A 17,851-nucleotide genomic window follows, 5' to 3' on the forward strand; every position below is an offset into this window, starting at 1 on the left:
ATGGCAGCCACACTGGTGCTTCCCCGCCTCCCGGACTGGGAGCAATGCATGCCCCTCAGCCTGTCGTATTTTTTGTTACCGCAGCCTGAACAGACTAGTTACTTCCCTTTCAGTTTTGGGCTGCCTTTTTTTTGTTTCTTTTCTTTCTTTCTTTCTTTTTGTGGGTGAGTTGCCTAAGTTAATATTTCGGGGTAGGAAGTGACATTTTGTCAATTCTGAATGCGCATGTGCTATGAATTCAGCATGCACATTCTCAGCCACCCTTGATGGCCACGCTGTCAGCAACCAGAGGAAAATCATCTCTTCCCTGGAGGAAAGGGGAAGAAGGATTTTTAACAGGCTTACAGATAGGATGAGTTTCCCCCGAGATAGACTTCAGAGGATGCCTTAGTCCTTCAGAGGGTTGAAGCATCCGACGAATTCTCTGGAAATATTTCCTGCCACTGTTTGCCACAAACCAGCAGCTGAGCGATTTGGATGCAGGAGGAGACAATTTGCTGGTTTCGTCCTATCTTCCCTGCTGGAGTTTTGAATCTTTTCATTGGTGGGGTGTGTGTGATGGGCCTGGCAGCCTCTCTGAAGAGTTCTTGGGAGGGGGGCAGAGCTGGGAGGGAGCGGGGAGGGAATGGGGGCAAGATCTGGGGAGGGGGCTGGGGGAGGGGGGGAGGGAAGGGGGTTGGGAGCTGGGGAGGAGCCGGGGGGGGAGAGGGGGGGGGACGGGGAGGGGGCTGGGGGAGGGGGCTGGGGGAGGACCTGAGGAGGGAAGAGGGGGGAGATCTGGGGAGGGGGCTGGGGGAGGTGGGGAGGGAAGGGGGTTGGGAGCTGGGGAGGAGCTGGGGAGGACCAGGGAGGGGGCTGGGGAGGAAGCGCGGGCCACAGTCCCCGCCGGCCACTGAACCCCTCCCTGCCGGCCTGACCCGCGCAGACCCGGTCCCGAGAAAACTCGGTTGTCAGCGGCATACCCTACGACCTTCCCCGGCCCTAACCGCAGGGGCATCCGAGTGACTTTCAGGGATGTCAGGGGCTGGTTCTCGCGGCTCACGTCAGGATCTACCGTACGGCATGCATAGAGGGTTAAGTAGTGCCCGTGTCTGCGCGTTCCCCGTTGATTTTACCCTTGCAGAGCGGGTGTTGCTGTGGGCGACAAGGGGAGACGCGTGTTCACCGGGAGGAAACCGTGTTACCAGGACAGTAGAACGGTCAGGAAGAGCGTCAGTATCGCTGGTGGAGGTCGTCCGGAACCGTGCGTCCCGCCCCTCACCGTTGTAGCTCCGGCTCTTCCTCCCGGTCGTACCTCGCGACCCCCTCTTCCGGCTCCCGCTCGCGCACACCAGCCCAGGCCCCCAGTGCACGCCGGGAGCCGTAGTCCTTTGCGGAGGCCCGCGCGGCGGCCGTGAGGTCATCGGCGGGCGCCGCGGCGCGCGGCAGGAAGGGGCCGCACGCGCCTGCCGTCGGCCGCCGGGGTGCGGGCCTCCCGTCGCGGCGGCCGCCCGACATGCCCGAGGAGGCGGGCTTCCCGCCGGCCAAGAGGTTCCGGCCGGGCTGCGGGCCTCCCGGGGGGCGCGTGGTGATGCTGCTGGCCGCGGGCGGCGGCGGCGGAGGCCGGAGGCAGCAGTCGGCCCTGGCCCAGCCCGCGGCCAGCCCCTACCCCGAGGCGGTGGAGCGGCAGCGCCGGAGCCTGCCCATCTTCCCGGCGCGCGGGCAGCTGCTGGCCCAGCTCCGGAACCTGGACAGCGCCGTCCTCATCGGTGAGCGGCGCGAGGGGCTCGGGGCAGAAGCCCCGCGCGGGCCGCCAGCCACGCGCCCGGCGGAGGGGCGTGCCGGGGGCTGCGGGGCTCAGCGGGGAGGGCCCGGGGGGCGGCGGCCGACGGAGGCGGCGCACGGGGACGGGCCTGCTGCGGGGGAGCCGCCGGGAGGGGGGAGGCAGGCGGGCCTGACGCGAAGTCGCAGCCTCCGGCGCGCGAACGGGGAGGCGGGCTTGTGACTCGGGGGCGTTGGTCTCCAGCGCTCAAGTTAGGAAGAGCTCCCGAAGGACGGCGGGGACGAGCCCTCGAAGAGGAGGGAGACCCGGGAGGGCGAGAGTCAGAGGAGTAGGGTCGTAGGAAGAAGGGGGCGAACGGATGCAGCGGTGGCGCCCCGCACAGGCACCCAGACCGTGCCCCCTGCATTTGGGCGCGGGGTACCGACTGTGCGTGCCATTGAGCGCGCCTTCGGCAAAGCTGGGGGGTAGGAGCAGCCTTACCACCGGGCTGAGGACTGAGTAGGCGCTGAGGGGAGGAAGGCGTGAGAGCAGGCTTCTGCGGGAGGGAGGGGAGGAAGCTGAGGCGTTTGCATTCGTTGGTTGAGGGGAAGAGCTGAAGGAGCTGAAGACGGAAAGCCGGCGGGAGCAGAGTGGAGCTTGGGGGGGTAGGGGGGCGCTTGGAAGCAAGCTGGCCAGGAATAGGAGGAAGGACATCCAGGAGCCTGGGGGCTGGCGAAAGGAGGTGAGCATGGGTGTGGCTGGGGTGAAGTTCGTAGGGGAGGGAGAGCACGCGTGAGGACTTCAGTTACACAGGAATAGGTGCCGGAGCTGTGCTGAGAACGGGCGTCATGGGGCCTCAGGTGGCCCCTTGGGGAGGATGGGGACAGAGCCAGGCTGCAGAAGCGAGAACAGGGTCAGCGGTAGGGCTGCAGTCCAGGTGCTTCGGCCCCACTACACACTCGTGTCTTCACATCTCCATATCCTATCTTCATCTGCACACGTGCGCTGTTTCACGTTAGCAATGCCCAGCAGTCTGGTGTAAGAGCAGAAAAGATGGACAGGGAGACATCGATCCACATTTGGGGTTTTGCCTGGTGGATTCAGCAGGAATGCGGCAGAATAATCACATTCTTAGTCTGTGATTCTTGGCTGGGTCAGGAGGATGAGCAGAGTGGGAAATGCAAGAATAACCCTATTTAGGACTCTTAAGGGCAGAGCAGCTTAGTGGTAGCCAGAGGGGAAGGATGCCCAGGTTTACCAGATTCTTTGTTCTACTTAGGTACAGTTAGAGGAGCCCACGCGGGTGGGAAATAACATTGGGTGCTAACTGTATGTAGGATGCTCAAGTTCATGGAAGAGACAGGTCGACCTTCCCTGCCCTCCAGGGACTTGCGGTGTTGGTGCACAGTGTAAGGTGGTCGGTGCTGGAGGGGAGATGGACAATAGGAGGGACACCATAGGAGGAGGCCACCAGTGGAGCCCCAGGGAGAGAGTTTGAGGTGTGACTCATCCTGTAGAGTTTGCCAGGCAGACCTGGCAACAGCAGGCGAGTCCTCAAGTGTGGGCCAGGGCGGGGTCTGAAAGAAAGGGCAGGCTGCAGAATGGTGTGGAGTTTGTTGGGGGGTTTGTTGCAGGCGGTGTGTTAAGTGGGCACCAGTACATCTCATTTATTCTTCTGAGAAGTAACCGTTTTATGTAACAGTTGTATCTCCTCCTGTGGTTTTCTATGCGGGTTACCTGTTGTTGAACATTTACATTGTTTCCAGTTTTCGCTGCCCGAAACAAAGTTGAATACACATCTCTGGAAGCTAAATCTTTACACACATCCTTATCTCCTCAGAATCCATTCCTGCAAGTGGAATTGTCTGTCCAGGGTGTAAAATTTTTAAAGGTGTTTCTGATACAACTTGGTCTTCTGAGGTGCAGTTCGAATGAACGCTCCTCCAGCGACATGCTCGAGCGCCCGTTTTCCTGGGGCTTTATCAACTTAGGGTTTGGTGAAATCTGTGTTAACTTGCATGTAGGTGAGACTTGTCTTCTTTCTCAGGGGAAACGGGCTCTGGGAAGACGACGCAGCTCCCGCAGTATCTCTACGAAGGGGGGGTCGGCCGCCAGGGTATCATTGCGGTGACCCAGCCTCGCCGAGTGGCTGCCATCTCTCTGGCCACGAGAGTCTCCGATGAGAAGAGAACTGAGCTCGGGAAGCTGGTACCTCACCTCCTTCTCTGCTGCCCGCCCACCCGCATGGCGCTTTCCTGAGCCCGGCTCCCGGACGCGGGGAGGCTCGCTCTTGCCCCGGTCACTTAGGCCTGAGTCTCTCACTCGTTCCCCAGACCTCACATGTCCGTGCCTTTTGCTTTGCGTTCGGAGTCTGTTGGCAAGTTGGGTAAATTAGTTGCTTTCCTCGAGCATTCTTCGGGCTTCCGTAACCTCTGAAATCTCTGAGAAGGCGTAAGGACTTCTTTAGCGAATACGTGGGTACGGAGAACGAGCCCCAGAACTGTGGATACATCAGCTTTGCGTGTGTGTTTATGCATTTCGCTTTAAAGTATTTTGGGCATCTTTTCTTGTCTGTCCGTAGCTTCCCTTTAAGTTATTAAGTAGCTAGAGTAAGAGCAATTTTAGGTTCCTTGTAGTGCTTATACTTGCAGTTACAGGGACGCGTCGGCTGCCCGTGCGTGCCCGAGGGAGCAGGGGGCCGCGGTCCCCACGAGGGCGCGTGTGCCCGCCCAGCACTGGGCACCCAGCAGCTGCTCAGCCCGCGCCGACTGATCGAGCGGTTCCTCGCACAGGTGGGCTACACGGTGCGCTTCGACGACCTGACCTCAGAGGCCACCAGGATCAAGTTCCTGACGGACGGCATGCTTCTGCGAGAAGCGATTTCCGACTCTCTGCTGCGCAAGTACAGCTGTGTTGTGTTGGATGAAGCCCACGAGCGGACTGTCCACACCGATGTGCTCTTCGGGGTGGTGAAGGCCGCCCAGAAGAGGAGAAAGGAACTGGGGAAGCTGCCTCTCAAAGTAGGTGTGGTTCGTGTCCTGGAGAGGCCCGAGTTCCTTCCTTGGCCTGGCGTCCCTGCCCACCCTGCTTCCGGACATGGGGGCACAGGCCTCACCAACTGCCCGCCGGGCCGGGGGCAGAGGGGACCCGGACAGGCCCAGCGCGGCCTTGCCATCACGCTCTTCCGTCCCAAACGCAGGTGATCGTCATGTCCGCGACCATGGACGTGGATCTGTTCTCGCACTATTTCAACGGAGCGCCCGTCCTCTACCTGGAGGGTCGGCAGCACCCCATCCAGGTGTTCTACACCAAACAGCCGCAGCAGGATTACCTGCACGCCGCGCTCGTCTCCGTCTTCCAGATCCACCAGGTGCGGGCTGGCCGCGTGTGCGCGCGCAGGCCGAGCTCACCTCGCCGTCGGGGGCGCGCTCGGCCTCGAAACGCTGCCAACCGAAGCGCCCCGTGCGCTGTGCCCGTGACATGAGTTGCCGTGTCCGGCTTCTTACTTTTTGGCATCTCTTATCTTCTCTAAAATGAAAAATAATTCCGCTCTGAGCGTCCTCATGCCTCAGCTGAGCCAGGAGACTTGTTCGGTTAGAGCAGAACGGCGTTCGGTCGTCGGTGCCGGCCGGAGCCCGCGGCACTGCCGCCCGACTCACATGTGGCCCCTGCTCTTTGCTGCCTGTTGTCGAGGGTTCGTGTCGACCCAGTAACGGGTAGCCCTTTAGAGTTTTCGGGTTCTTTGGAAAAACCGAGTTAGAGAAACATGGCAAAATCTCCTCTCATTTTATTAGACGTTTACTTAAGTCTGAGTGATTAAATCCTCTCCTTTTTGTTGCCCTCATAAAATTGAGTGTTCGTACTTCATGTTAACTTTCTGAAAGAACCTAGAGGCAAATCTTTTAAGAATAATTTTGATTTTAACTGGTGAAGGCTTAGTTTAAAGTTTGAAAGGGCAGTAGTTTGTTCTAAAAGGATCATAAAAACCAGCGCTGGGCACGTGGGCGGCTCAGTCCGTGAAGCGCCCGACTCTTGACTTCAGCTCAGGTCCTGATCTCGGGGTCAGGAGCTCAGCCCCACGGCGGTCCGCGGCTCCTCCCTCAGCAGAGCGTCCGCTTGAGCTTCTCTCTGCCTCCCCGCGTCCCGCTTCCTCGAGTGCGCCTGCGCTCTCCTCTCTCCAGTCGATCAGTCAGTCAAACAACCCAGCCGCTGCTTTTTGGGGTTTTTTTAAGGTTTTATTTATTCATTTGACAGAGATAGATACAACGAGAGAGGGAACACAAGCAGGGGGAGCAGCAGGCAGAGGGAGAGGGAGAAGCAGGCTCCCCGCCCAGCAGGGAGCCCAATGCCGGGCTCGATCCCAGGACCCCGGGATCATGACCTGAGCTGAAGGCAGACGCTTAACCCCAGGCGCCCCTCCCCATTTAATTTTTCAGTATGTCCTGTAGTTTCAGCTACTTATAGAAAGCAAAGGTGAAAAAGAAATGATTTCATTACAGGGTTTTTTTCCTACCTTTATCTTCACTCATTTTATAATATTATTTTGTTTAAAGATTTTATTTATTTGACGGAGAGATCACAGGCAGACAGGCACAGAGAGAGGGAGAAGCAGGTCCCCCGCAGAGCAGGGAACCCGATGCGGGGCTCGATCCCAGCACCCTGGGATCATGACCTGAGCCGAAGGCAGACGCTTAACGACTGAGCCACCCAGGCACCCCCCAGCCACTGCTTTTATGTCCCCGTTCCAGATCCCGGCTGCTTCCTCGGGATTCCCTAGTGTTTCCGACGGTACCTGCCGACACTGCGGGTCTCGGGCAGTTAGTTCCGGCTGAGGGAGGTGAGGCTTTACCCTTAACCCTCCCTGACCTGATGCTCCTGCAGCCTCTCAGCATAGATGCATCTCATGGTTTTCAAGCCACCGGTCGGCATTGCAGCTTCGAGACCCCACGTTGCCAGCAGGACCCGTCCCAATGGCTCCTTCCTTGTGCGACATAGTTGTACAAGTTTTCTGCATTCCTGTGGCTCATTTTCCCCCAGGTGTTCCAGCGTCTCCCATTGGCCCGTCGTGAATATTTTTCCCGTGTTCACATGCGATCACGTTTCCCCGGAGCGCCTCATGCTGTCTTTGTGCAGGGCAGGTTGCTCCTGAGCCTCGGCACAGCTTCTGGACTTGTCCCCGGCGTCCGGGTGGAATCCCATCCCGGCCTCCCCTGTCTCCTGTGTCTTCCTGGCCTCCTGCCCTGTCGGCTAGAGGAGGGCAGCTGGGGTCAACCACACCGTCCTTGGGTTTCCCCCTTCCTGTGACCCACCCCTGCCTCATGCCGAGTCCCAGGCCTTCCTGTCTTCTCCAGGGAGCCTGGCCGCGTCTCGTCGCTGTACACCCTTCAGACCACGCCCAGGCTGGAGCACCCTCTGCCCATTCTTTCCCTCCCCCTCGTCTCTCAAAGCGGGTCGAACTTGGGATCCCTCTTCTCTTCTGCTGCGTCTGTTGCTCTGGGCTTACCGTGTAGATGGAGGAACGTGCTCGCTTCGGTGGCAGATCTACTAGATGTGGGAACTGGCTTTTTTTTTTTTTTTTAAAGATTTTATTTATTTATTTGACAGAGACACAGCGAGAGAGGGAACACAAGCAGGGGGAGTGGGAGAGGGAGAAGCAGGCTTCCCGCTGAGCAGGGAGCCCGACGCGGGGCTTGATCCCAGGACCCTGGGATCATGACCTGAGCCGAAGGCAGACGCTTAACGACTGAGCCACCCAGGCGCCCTGGGAACTGGCTTCTAAACATAGCTGGCCAACTCAAGTGACAGCTCCGTGCACTGTGGGTGGGGCCATTCTCCCGGAGGAGACCCCAAGTGTAGGCCCATGTACCTCTCCACGGGGAAGGAAATAACTCCGGGAAGGTTTCTCATGACTGCCGTTGTGTTCCGTGCAGCCTGCACTTGTCGGCACCTAGTGACCCCACGCTTCCCCTTCTGCAGGAGGCCCCTCCTTCTCAGGACATCCTGGTGTTCCTCACGGGGCAGGAGGAGATCGAAGCCATGAGCAAGACCTGCCGAGACATCGCGAAGCACCTCCCGGACGGCTGCCCCTCCATGCTGGTCCTTCCTCTGTACGCCTCCCTGCCCTATGCCCAGCAGCTCCGCGTCTTCCAGGGGGCCCCAAAGGTGAGTGTGCACCTGTCCTGTGCAGCCCCGTCCCTGGGCACCTGTGGGGCGGGATGCTCGGGTACCAGGTGCACAAGTCGCAAAGCCGCGGGACTAGGAGACACAGCCCCAGACGGGGCTCCCCAGCCTGGTGGGAACAGGGAGAGTGGGGAGACCGTGGGGGTGGGGTGGGCAGAGGCAGTAGGTGACCAGTGGACGAGGGGCTCTCCCAAGTCCGACATAGACCAGCCGTGTGCACTTGCCACACCGTATAGTGCGAGCACCGGCCGGGCCAGGCACTGTGCGTGCACCGTGCATACACCCTGCGTGTGCGGCCTGCCCTCTGGAGAACTGGCAGGGTGGGGGTCGGTCTCGTCGTGTAGACACAGAGGCCCCGAGAGGCGGAGCGACGGTGCTCAGGGAGTGCCCAGTGGGGCCAGGGGTCCAGCCCACATCTGTCTGTTCCCCTGCAGCTCATCATCTCAAATAAGCCTTGAAGACGGGAACCTCCCCGCTCAGTGTTAGGAATTCCCCTTAGTCACGTGGATCTGGAGCACGAGTGGACTGTGGAAACTACCGGTGAGAATTGTTGTGAAACTTCGGAGTCCCGTGCATCACTTTCTGGTTTCTTCCTCCTTCCAGGGCTGTCGCAAAGTGATCATTTCAACCAACATCGCTGAGACCTCCATAACCATCACGGGAATAAAATACGTGGTCGACACAGGCATGGTTAAAGCAAAGAAGTATAATCCTGGTGAGAACCGAGCCCACGAGCCCCTCTTCTCCCCACAGCTTCTCCCAGCGAGCGCCTCCTGCTCGGACTCGCTGTGACCAGCCGGGGCGGCGCAGGTGACACGGGCCGAAAGCAGGTCCAGGAAGGAGGCAGGCATTGGGATCGAGGGGCCAGGCGGGGCAGGACAGGGGTCCAGGCTTCGCCGGCTCGAGAACGGGCTGGGCCTGACCTGAGACCCCCTGAGCAGCTGGGTCAGGGGGCTGTGCAGCCAGGGACCCCCGACACCACGGCGGGAGCTTCATCGGGCTGGATGTTTGAGCTCCGGGCGTCCCAGGAAGCAAACCTCCCAGGCCGGGGTGAGACACCGGCTGTTCCTGAGGGTGTGCAGTGGGAGCTTGCTGGGCGCTCCGGTCCTCTGCTTTCTACCGGGCTTTGCTGCGGAGGATTAGAGGCCCCCGAAGTGTCTGATTACGGAGCACGACTCAGCACCCGAGGGTGCGGACTTGGAGTTAGTGCTGGAAGGACCTGTTCGCCTGTGCCTGGCACAGGGCACACCTTTATCCAGGACACGTGTCCTATTCACTCCCGGGAGTGACTCCGTCCCACGTCTCCCTCTTAAAGGACAGCTGGGAGGGCGGGTGCGGGCTCGGGCATTGACTGGTGAGCAGCTGCCCGTTTCCTGGAGTCGGGGTTTGGGCACCCTTGGGCCCAGGCAGACTGGCGTGGCTGAGCACGTTCTGATGTCCCCGAGACGCATCCCCCGCTGTTTCAGTGCGGAGCGCTCTGGTTCTGCGCTTTCCCACGCGGCCTTGGGGTTCTGGACTCGTGCTGCAGGAGGATCACTGGTGTTCCGAGGGATGCTGCAGCTTCTCCCCGCTGCGGAACCCGCGTGTTCGTGTGTAGGGCGAAGCGCTAACGCGGGCCCTTCTCCCCCCAGGCAGCGGCCTGGAGGTGCTCGCCGTGCAGCGTGTGTCCAAGACCCAGGCGTGGCAGCGCTCGGGCCGGGCCGGCAGGGAGAACAGCGGTGTCTGTTACCGGCTCTACACGGAGGACGAGTTCGAGAAGTTTGAGAAGATGACCGTGCCAGAGATCCAGAGGTAGGTGCTCCCGCGCCCCCGCCGCCCCGCGCCCCCGCCGCCCTGCTGTCCCTGCCGCCCCCGCTGCTCCGCGCCCCCGCCACCCCCCCACCCCCCTCCGCCGCCCCGCTCCCCCGCGCCCCTGCCGCCCCCGCCGCCCCCGCCGCCCTGACCCCGGGGCTGCAGGACCGGGAGCAGGTGCGTCAGCCGCGGGTCTGCTCCTCACAGGTGTAACCTGGCGAGCGTGCTGCTGCAGCTCCTTGCAATGAAAGTCCCCGATGTGCTCACCTTTGACTTCATGTCCAAGCCCTCTCCAGGTAGGCGGCAGGGGCCTGGGTGGACGAGGACCAACTAACGGGTGGGCTCTCTGAAAAGGGTCTGGGGGTCTGCTCGTGTCGCTCAACTGTCGGAGGGGCACCTGGGAATCCCCGGGGAGGTTCTGTGCATGTAAGAGCTCCCGGGCGGGAGCCGTGGCTTCGCGTCGGGCTGCGGCACGGCATTTCGTCTCTGCGCTCGTGTACTTACTACGTCGTCGGACGTGCTGCTTGATCCCTCAGCAGGTGGTGCGTGGACGTGGTTGGAATTCAGAAAGTAGGAAGGGGAGGATAGTAAGCGTTTCTCCGCCGGGCCTCGCAGGGCCTGTGGGCGCTGCTGCGCGTCTCCGCTTCCGCATGCGGGTCCCGGCGGCGCCACAGCGCGTCTGTGTGCGGGGTGCGTGCGTGTGACGCAGCGGGGTCACGGGCCATTGCTGCAGGCGGACCTGAAGACGGGGGTGTCGCCGGCCGCTGTGCGCCAGGACCGGGGTTGGGCGCCCTGAAGCGCAGAGTGGCTGCAGGCTTTCCTCCTCTCCCGTCTGTCTGCAGATCACATTCAGGCGGCTGTCGCCCAGCTGGACCTGCTGGGTGCTCTCGAACAGAAGGACGACCAGCTTACCCTGACTCCGCTGGGAAGAAAGATGGCAGCTTTCCCTCTAGAGCCCAGATTTGCCAAAGTGAGTCGCCCCTCCCCTCCGTGCCTCTTCTGCCTGTCACAGCTCGTGGGGCAGCCACCTGCTCCCACCCCCCACGCCCCAGGGCCCCGGCTTCACCGTCACTGTCGCTCCTGAGTGGCTGTGGCCCCACGATGTGTCTGACGCGCGCTGGCCTTGTGTGAGATTCAGGGCCGCGCTAAGTCGTGAGCCCCCCAGGCCCCCAGGAATGTGGGAGCCTGCGGGAAGGCCGTGGGGTTCTGGGGAGCAGGCAGCTGCAGAAACCTGGCCTCCGAGGCCGCGGGTGGAAGGGCTGTGCTCAGGATGGGGGGGTCTCGGCGCACGCCATTTGTCATCTCTGTGTGCAGACCATCCTCCTGTCCCCCAAGTTCCACTGCACCGAGGAGATCCTGACCGTCGTTTCTCTGCTGTCGGTGGACAGCGTGCTGTACAGCCCTCCGGCCCGGCGCGACGAGGTGCAGGCCGTCCGCAAGAAGTTCGTGTCCGGGGAGGGGGACCACATCACGCTGCTCAACATTTACCGCACCTTCAAGAACCTGGGTGGCAGCAAGGTCAGCCTCGCCCGGGCCTTCTCTCCCGCCGTGCGTCCTCCCGCGCTTGAGCCTGACGCGCGCTGGCCCTTCGGCCGGGCGTCGCGAACCGCGCGGTCAGTGCGGGGGGGCCCGGCTGCGGCGCCTGCGCACAGGGCTCACCGGGGAGGACCACAGCGCCGGCCTCCACCCCGTCGGTGTCCCCCTCATCCTCGCTGGGCAGGGGCCCCGAGCGCTGGGTGGCCCAGCTTCTTAGCTCCGAAATGAGCTTTTCCCCACCTGCCCCTGCCTTTCTCCGCGGCAGCGTTGGCTCGGGGGCTCTTTCTGTTCTCAGAGCCGGATGGGAACGGTGTTCTAGATCCCCGCCGTCTGACGGCAGAGCGCTCTGAAAGCTCTCACAAGCCAGGGCGGCACAGAGGGGAGAAGCGGTTATCATTAATTCAGGCGGAGATGGTTTGCCGTGTTCCCAGACCCAAAAAGTAGCTTGTCTTAGGCTTTTCTGATACCTTAGGCCCCATGTTGCTAACAGATGCACAGAAGAAATGCAGCTAAAGCCCCGCGGCTCCTGCAGCGGCTTGATGCCGGAGCGTCCAGCGCAGCTCCCGGGTCACCCCAGCTCCGGGGGTCTGCACAGCTCCGGGGTCCACGCAGCTCCTGGGTCAGCCCAGCTCCGGGGTCCGCACAGCTCCAGGGTCCGCGCAGCTCTGGGGTCCACTCAGCTCCGGGGTCAGTGCAGCTCTGGGGTCCGTGCAGCTCCTGGCTCAGCCCAGCTCCAGGGCTCCGCGCAGCTCCGGGGTCTGCGCAGCTCCCAGGTCAGCCCAGCTCCAGGGGTCCGCGCAGCTCTGGGGTCCGCACAGCTCCAGGGTCCGCACAGCTCCAGGGTCCGCGCAGGTTGGTGGCCCACGCAGCTCCAGGGTCCACGCAGCTCTGGGGTCAGTGCAGCTCGGGGTTGGGGGGTCCACGCAGCTCCGGGGTGGGGGCCGGTTGGGCCACTTCTGTGGGGCTCACTGCAGAACAGAACACACACTGAGCTGCTTTTGCTTTTCCCCCTTTTCCATAAAAGTGAAAATCCTGTTGTGCTGCTTGCAGTTAGCAAAACCAAGTACTAACTCAGGTCTTCCCTACAAGTGAGATGGTGTGATGCGTGCGCACTTTCAGAAATACACCTGTATATTCTCTCACTTGTCCGTGAAATCCGCTCGTGCGCCTGCCATGTGCGCTTCTACTCTGCATCGTGACGCAGTCAGTTCTCAAGAGAAAAACAGCCACTGCTCAGGTTCAGTGGTTGTAAACATTCTGCTGTATTTATGTTTATTTTTGAGGAAATAAAATGCTGTACTTCCGGCAAAAGCCCTTCCCGCAGGGGTGACCGCGTGCCCGACTGCGTGAGCACACGGTGTGCTGTCCACCCGCAAAGGTCGGGAGGGTCCCTCTCCCACCCCCTGCCTCTCCGCTGAAGTGATGCGTTTTTGCCGAGTCAATGGATATGAAACCCTGTCATATCTCAGTTACTTTACATCACTTTGCCGTGGGTCACCCAGAGGCCGAGCATCGTGCGGACCTTTATTGGACGTTCGTAGTCCGTGTCTGTGGGTCGGGTGTTCCCGTCCTTTGTCCTTTTTCCTGCCGAGTTGTTGGTCATTGTCTCATCAATACATAGAAGTTTTCTTCATGTATTCTGGGGTCATTAATCCTTTATTGGGTGTAGTGATGCAAATACTCCAGTCTATAGCTTTTTTCACGGTGACTTGACATAAGGAACTTTTTTAAAAAGTTTTGTTTATTTAAGTAATCTTTACTCCCAGCGTGGGACTCAAACCCACCACCCTGAGATTGAGAGTCATGAGCTTCCCCAACCCAGCCAGCTGAGGCCCCTGACATGAGGGAATTTTTAGATTGTGAAGTATTTCTAGTTTACCCTTATAGTTCACGCTTTCTGATAGAAAGCGGTTTTCCTGTATTTTTGGCAACTGACGTCTTCTGTCTGAATTCAGCTGTGTTCTCAAAGTTCTGTTCTTTTCTCTGTGGAAGTGACGGGGGTTGTGCTCTTTCTCTCCTGTTCAGGATTGGTGCAGAGAGAACTTTGTCAACAGCAAGAACATGATGCTGGTGGCTGAAGTCCGAGCACAGCTGAGGGATATCTGCTTGAAGGTACCGGTCCTCCTGGTGTCTGGGAGAACTCCTCCCCCGGTCCTCATCTGAAATCCTGGCGTCTCCGCTGTGGGGTTCTAGTCCCACTTTCCAGACGCTGAAACTGGGGCCTAAAGAACCTGGGTAGTTTGTCCCGGGAGCCGGCAGCCTGGAAGCAGAGACCAGCAGTTAGCTGCAGGACTCGGGGGCTCCCTGGAGGTGGTGATAGCTGAGATGAAGCGGGTCCTCCGCAGGCGGGGGTCAGTTGATGGCAGAAACCAAAACCCCCAGAGGCATCTTAAAGGGAGAAGTGGGATAGAGCGGTTTGTCTGGGTAGCTGTGGACAGGAAATGGTCGAGCCCCAGGGGACCGGTCGGAGCAGGTGGGGGGGCTCTCAGGCGGCTCTTTGCACGCCCCTCCCGCTTCCCCCCTTCCGCCTCCGCGGTGATTGCTCTCCCAGGCCTCTCCCCTCAGGGGAGCCGGGGCAGTGGTCAAGTTTCCAGAGCCTCCCACTCCCGACGGCTGGAGGGGAGAAGCGGCCGGCGGGGTCAGGCGGGCGTCCACCAGCGTTCCGGTCGGCTGGTGCTCTGCTCCCCCGGGCGCAGCTGAGGGGTGGGAGCTTCTGGAGCCAGTGCAGGGGGCCCGACCGTGGGGGATGTGGCCCCGGGAGGCTCCGGGAGGGCCTCGCTGGAGGGGCGCGGCAGAACACGAAGATGAATTGGGCTGCCGTGGGAGTACAGGAAAGGCCGTTCCCCCTGGGCCGCGGCCGGCCGTCCATTCCGGGCGGCGAGGCGTGCAGGCTCCCGCACCCGGCCGGAGCCCCGGCGGCCCCGCCGACGTCCGGGGCGCCCGCTGAGCCTGACCGGGGTCCGCTCTCTGCGCCTTGCTTCTCCCGCCGCAGATGTCCATGCCGATGGTGTCCTCCCGCGGGGACGTGGAGAGCGTCCGCCGCTGCCTGGCGCACAGCCTGTTCATGAGCGCGGCCGAGCTGCAGCCCGACGGCACGTACGTGACCACGGCCACCCGCCAGCCGGTGGCCATCCACCCCTCGTCCGTGCTCTTCCACTGCCGGCCGGCCTGCGTCGTCTACACGGAGCTGCTGCACACCGGCAGGTGCTACATGCGGGACCTGTGCGTCGTGGACGCCGACTGGCTGTACGAGGCCGCCCCCGACTACTTCCGGAGGAAGCTGCGGGCGGCCCGCGACTGAGCCCCAGCGTCGCCCCTCCCGGGGTGGGGGGCCGGCGCTGGCAGGGCCTGCGCCGGCGGGGCTACACGACCCCGAGCCCGGCGCGCAGAGCCTGGGGCGCAGAGCCGCGCGCTTCTGTTCAGGGGGTGGAAGCTGCAGCCCTGGGCGCTCGGTCCCCGCGGGGCGCTCCCCCCGGAACTGCCGCAGTTCCCCGACTACCGCATGGGGGCGTAGTAGCGTTGTGCGAGGGTCCAGCTCAGGAGGCTTAGGTCCGCGCCGAGCCCCGGATGGACAGACCGTTAGATGCGGGCCATCGCGCCCCGTGTGAATCCCCGAGTCCCTGTGATGGGGAGGATTTCCCGGGAGGGGACTCTGCAGGGTCGCAGAGCTCAGATGTTGTCCTTTGATCTGTCCTCACGTTCTAGAAGTTTGAGGAGGGAAGTGCTGTTGGCTCTCGCCCTCCTGAACCTCACGCCCCCGGGCTCCAAGCGGGGCGGTCGAGGAGTGCTGACCTGGCGGCGCGGTGGCCCCCAGCCGGGCACGTATGACCCCGCGGGCCTGAGGACTGGCCGCGTCTCTCCCGGGTTGGGGCGGCTGGAGGGGGATGGCCGTGAGGACCCAGCCGCACCTGGGGTTTATGCTCTTGCATCTCATTCTTGGTCTCAGTGCTTCTTCCTTCTTGGGGACAGGGGGACACAGCCTGGCTCTGCTCCTTCCTGCGTGAGCTGGTCCCCCCCTCTGGGCCTCAGTTTGCACGTCTGCCAGAGGGAGTCCCAAGGTCTCCAGTCTCTTCCGGGCCTTGTGTTCTCAGAAGCGGAGGACACCAAAGGTTCCTCTTCGCTATTTAATTACCATAAGCAAGTCATCTTTTCCCAGAGAGTTTTGCCCTAAAAGAAGCCGATTTAGCATTTTTCGTGGGCTTCGTGGGTGTGAACACAGATGTGCAGTATTTCTGTCATTCCTTACCCAGTGGACCATGTGGCTCCAAAGCGGGGGCCACACTGCCCGGGGCACTCTGCAGAGACCGCGGGCGGTCTTCACTCTGGGGCGGGGGCTCGGCCTCCGGGTTGATCCCCGCCCGAGCACCCCAGCGTCCGGCCAGATACCCCGTCTTCCTGATTTCTGAAGACTTTCAGCTGGCGCTTCCTCAGACCCCCTCGTTCTTTACGGCTGCTGACTTTCTGACGAGTTGTTCAGAAAAATTTTTAAGTGTATTTTGCTCATTTCTTAATAGAGGCCTAGGATGTTCAGCCTGACTGGGGAAAGAATACATTGTATTTTTAATAAAAAGTGAATCATGCTGGTAAACAGTGGGGAGTGGGTGATGACGTTCCTCAGTACGTTCTCTGGGGTTCCCTGGGGTTCTCTGGGGTGAGGGCAGCAGCCGCCCTGCTCAGTACCTGTTCGAGCGGGAGCCTGGGGCACAGAGCTTCCAACAGCTCTAATGTTTCTGTACAGAAAGACGATCGTCGCTGCAACATTCTGGCAGAGTTTTGATACAGTAGTTTTTTTATCGGGCTTTTTAAAAAGTTAATTTTTAACCTAGCTGCTCAGGGATTGAACCAGATTGGAAACCCCATTTTGACTACGAAGTTCTATAAAGAAAGAAACGGCGGTTTATACCGAGCTGCAGGGGACACCGCGCTTTCTTAAGAAAGTTCCGTGTTTCCTATTGACGTTGCATCGCCATCCGTGAGAAGACCTCTGAGGTGAGAGGCCTCTTCCCCAGCCTGTGGCATCTCTCCGGATGAATCACCAGCTCCCCCGAGCAGCCTCGTGGGGGGAGATGTCCTCCCCGCAGACCGCAGGCCTCCCGTGCTCCCAGCGCACGGCCTGTGAGGGACGAACCGCCGGCACCCAGCCCCTGACAAGAACCCTTCCTTGGGCGTCACCTCTGCAGGCTGCGGAGGGCGGGCAGGACGGAGGCCGGTTCTGCTCGGAGCTCCGTGCGCCCGCGTAGTCCCAGCGGCCTGACCAGGCCAGGCGTGACCATGGGCTTCCTCCGGCGCGCCAACGGGAAGCGAGGGCTTTAGATTCCGACTGGGCTATGAGAACTTGCAGGAGAAAACCCCAGCTTTGCTCAGGTTTACGTTGTGTTTTGAGAGTCTTGTTGGGACAGACGGCTCCGCGGAATCAGCAGCTCCCGTATATAATGCTCCACTGTGCGCAGGACTGTCAGATCCATTAAAGCTGAACCTTGTCCATGATGTCTGTGGCTCTTTCTTGTCTCCTTTCACTGCTGTTTAGAATATATTTAAGTATTAGTAGTATTAGTCTTCGCCACTCATTTGGGAAGACTGACTTTCTTGTTAGGGAGTGTCGGGCCCGGGGGCTCTCTAAGCACTAGAACCTGACCAGGTGGGCAGGAGTGCGGGGCCGGGCCTTCCTGGGGCTGATGTGCCAGCCTGGAGCTGGGAGTTCTCAGGCTGACTACCCGGGGAGAGGTCAGGGTGGGAAAGGGGTGCCCTCTAAACAGACAGGCGGGGACTTAGCACCTGTGTGCTTAAAGGTCATGGCTCTTCGTGTGTTGCATGTCTAATTAGCATGTTAAATGTCCACCCCGAGGGTGATTTTCAGTGTTCTAATCACAGAAAGTCATTGAAAGTTACGCGCTGGGGTCCACCTTGGCGCAGACTGGTTTGGTGTGGTCTTAGAAAGGGGAGTTTTGTCTGGGCAGGTAGAGGTGGGCATGATGCAGGCACAAGGTTGAAAACGTGTTCTGCTCATGAAGCTTGCGCTCCTCCCAGGGCGGAGACTTTAATCTTGTAATGAAGCGGAGGTAACAGTCCGGCGGGAGGAAGGGGCTGTGGGCGCACTGCGGGGCCGGTATAAATGCGGTGGGGTCTTGTGGTGCGGTGGGGTCTTGGGCTCATCTCCCGTAAGGGATCACGGCCTTGTTTGCTTTTGAAACAGCCCCGGGAGTTTTACCACTCATTTCTTATTTCTGATGTAGTTAGGCTGGAGACTCAGTTTCTGCATCCCCTTTGTTACCTTAAAATCCTTAGCTACTGAGGTTTTTTGCATCTCTTTGCGATTCTGACACCGCCTAGAAGTTCTGCCAGAAGCTGCCTGGGCAAACGGTGTAGGTCACGGAACATAGCTGGGGGCCCTAAGTGGCCTCTTGGGTGTCTTGAAAGCTCTTTTTCTGGGCCCCTCGTTCCTGCTCTCAGCCTCCTGGCCCCAGAACAATGCCGTGCCTTCGTAACTGGGTGCACGCTGGGAGGGTGCATGCGGGGGGGGGGGGGGGGGGACGCGGGGGGGGGGGTGGGGGCACGCGGGGGGGGAGGTGTGGGTGCGCGGCGGGGGGGGGGGGGGGGCGTCGC

The 17,851-nt window shown here is 60.7% G+C and overlaps 1 protein-coding gene across 3 annotated transcripts; it reads left to right on the forward strand.

Moving 5' to 3' along the window:
• The first annotated feature begins 1,435 nt into the window (after nucleotides 1–1,435).
• Nucleotides 1,436–16,735, forward strand: DHX33 (DEAH-box helicase 33). 3 transcript variants are annotated; one of them, XM_021694803.2, is made up of 12 exons: nucleotides 1,436–1,748; nucleotides 3,789–3,949; nucleotides 4,534–4,761; nucleotides 4,941–5,111; nucleotides 7,718–7,903; nucleotides 8,525–8,636; nucleotides 9,553–9,712; nucleotides 9,920–10,008; nucleotides 10,555–10,682; nucleotides 11,027–11,230; nucleotides 13,274–13,360; nucleotides 14,241–16,735. In XM_021694803.2, exons 1-12 carry the CDS (start codon nucleotides 1,496–1,498, stop codon nucleotides 14,547–14,549), a joined length of 2,088 nt encoding a protein of 695 aa, XP_021550478.1. In that variant the 5' UTR covers nucleotides 1,436–1,495; the 3' UTR covers nucleotides 14,550–16,735. The 3 variants fall into 3 exon arrangements, with proteins under 3 accessions (XP_021550478.1, XP_021550479.1, XP_021550480.1); XM_021694804.1 differs by having other exon boundaries at nucleotides 11,048–11,230; XM_021694805.2 differs by lacking the exon at nucleotides 1,436–1,748 and adding an exon at nucleotides 2,462–2,483.
• The last annotated feature ends 1,116 nt before the right edge of the window (nucleotides 16,736–17,851 follow it).

The sequence above is a fragment of the Neomonachus schauinslandi genome, chromosome 15 (assembly GCF_002201575.2).
Source record: "Neomonachus schauinslandi chromosome 15, ASM220157v2, whole genome shotgun sequence".
NCBI classification, from domain to species: domain Eukaryota; kingdom Metazoa; phylum Chordata; class Mammalia; order Carnivora; family Phocidae; genus Neomonachus; species Neomonachus schauinslandi.

What these genes read in the sequence shown, in the direction of transcription:
- DHX33 (XM_021694803.2), top strand. Translation starts at nt 1,496, where the DNA reads ATGCCCGAGGAGGCGGGCTTCCCGCCGGCCAAGAGGTTCCGGCCGGGC. An exon ending in GGACAGCGCCGTCCTCATCG is followed by an intron (nt 1,749 to 3,788) that starts GTGAGCGGCGCG and finishes CTTCTTTCTCAG; the next exon opens with GGGAAACGGGCTCTGGGAAG. An exon ending in TCTTCCAGGGGGCCCCAAAG is followed by an intron (nt 7,904 to 8,524) that starts GTGAGTGTGCAC and finishes TCCTCCTTCCAG; the next exon opens with GGCTGTCGCAAAGTGATCAT.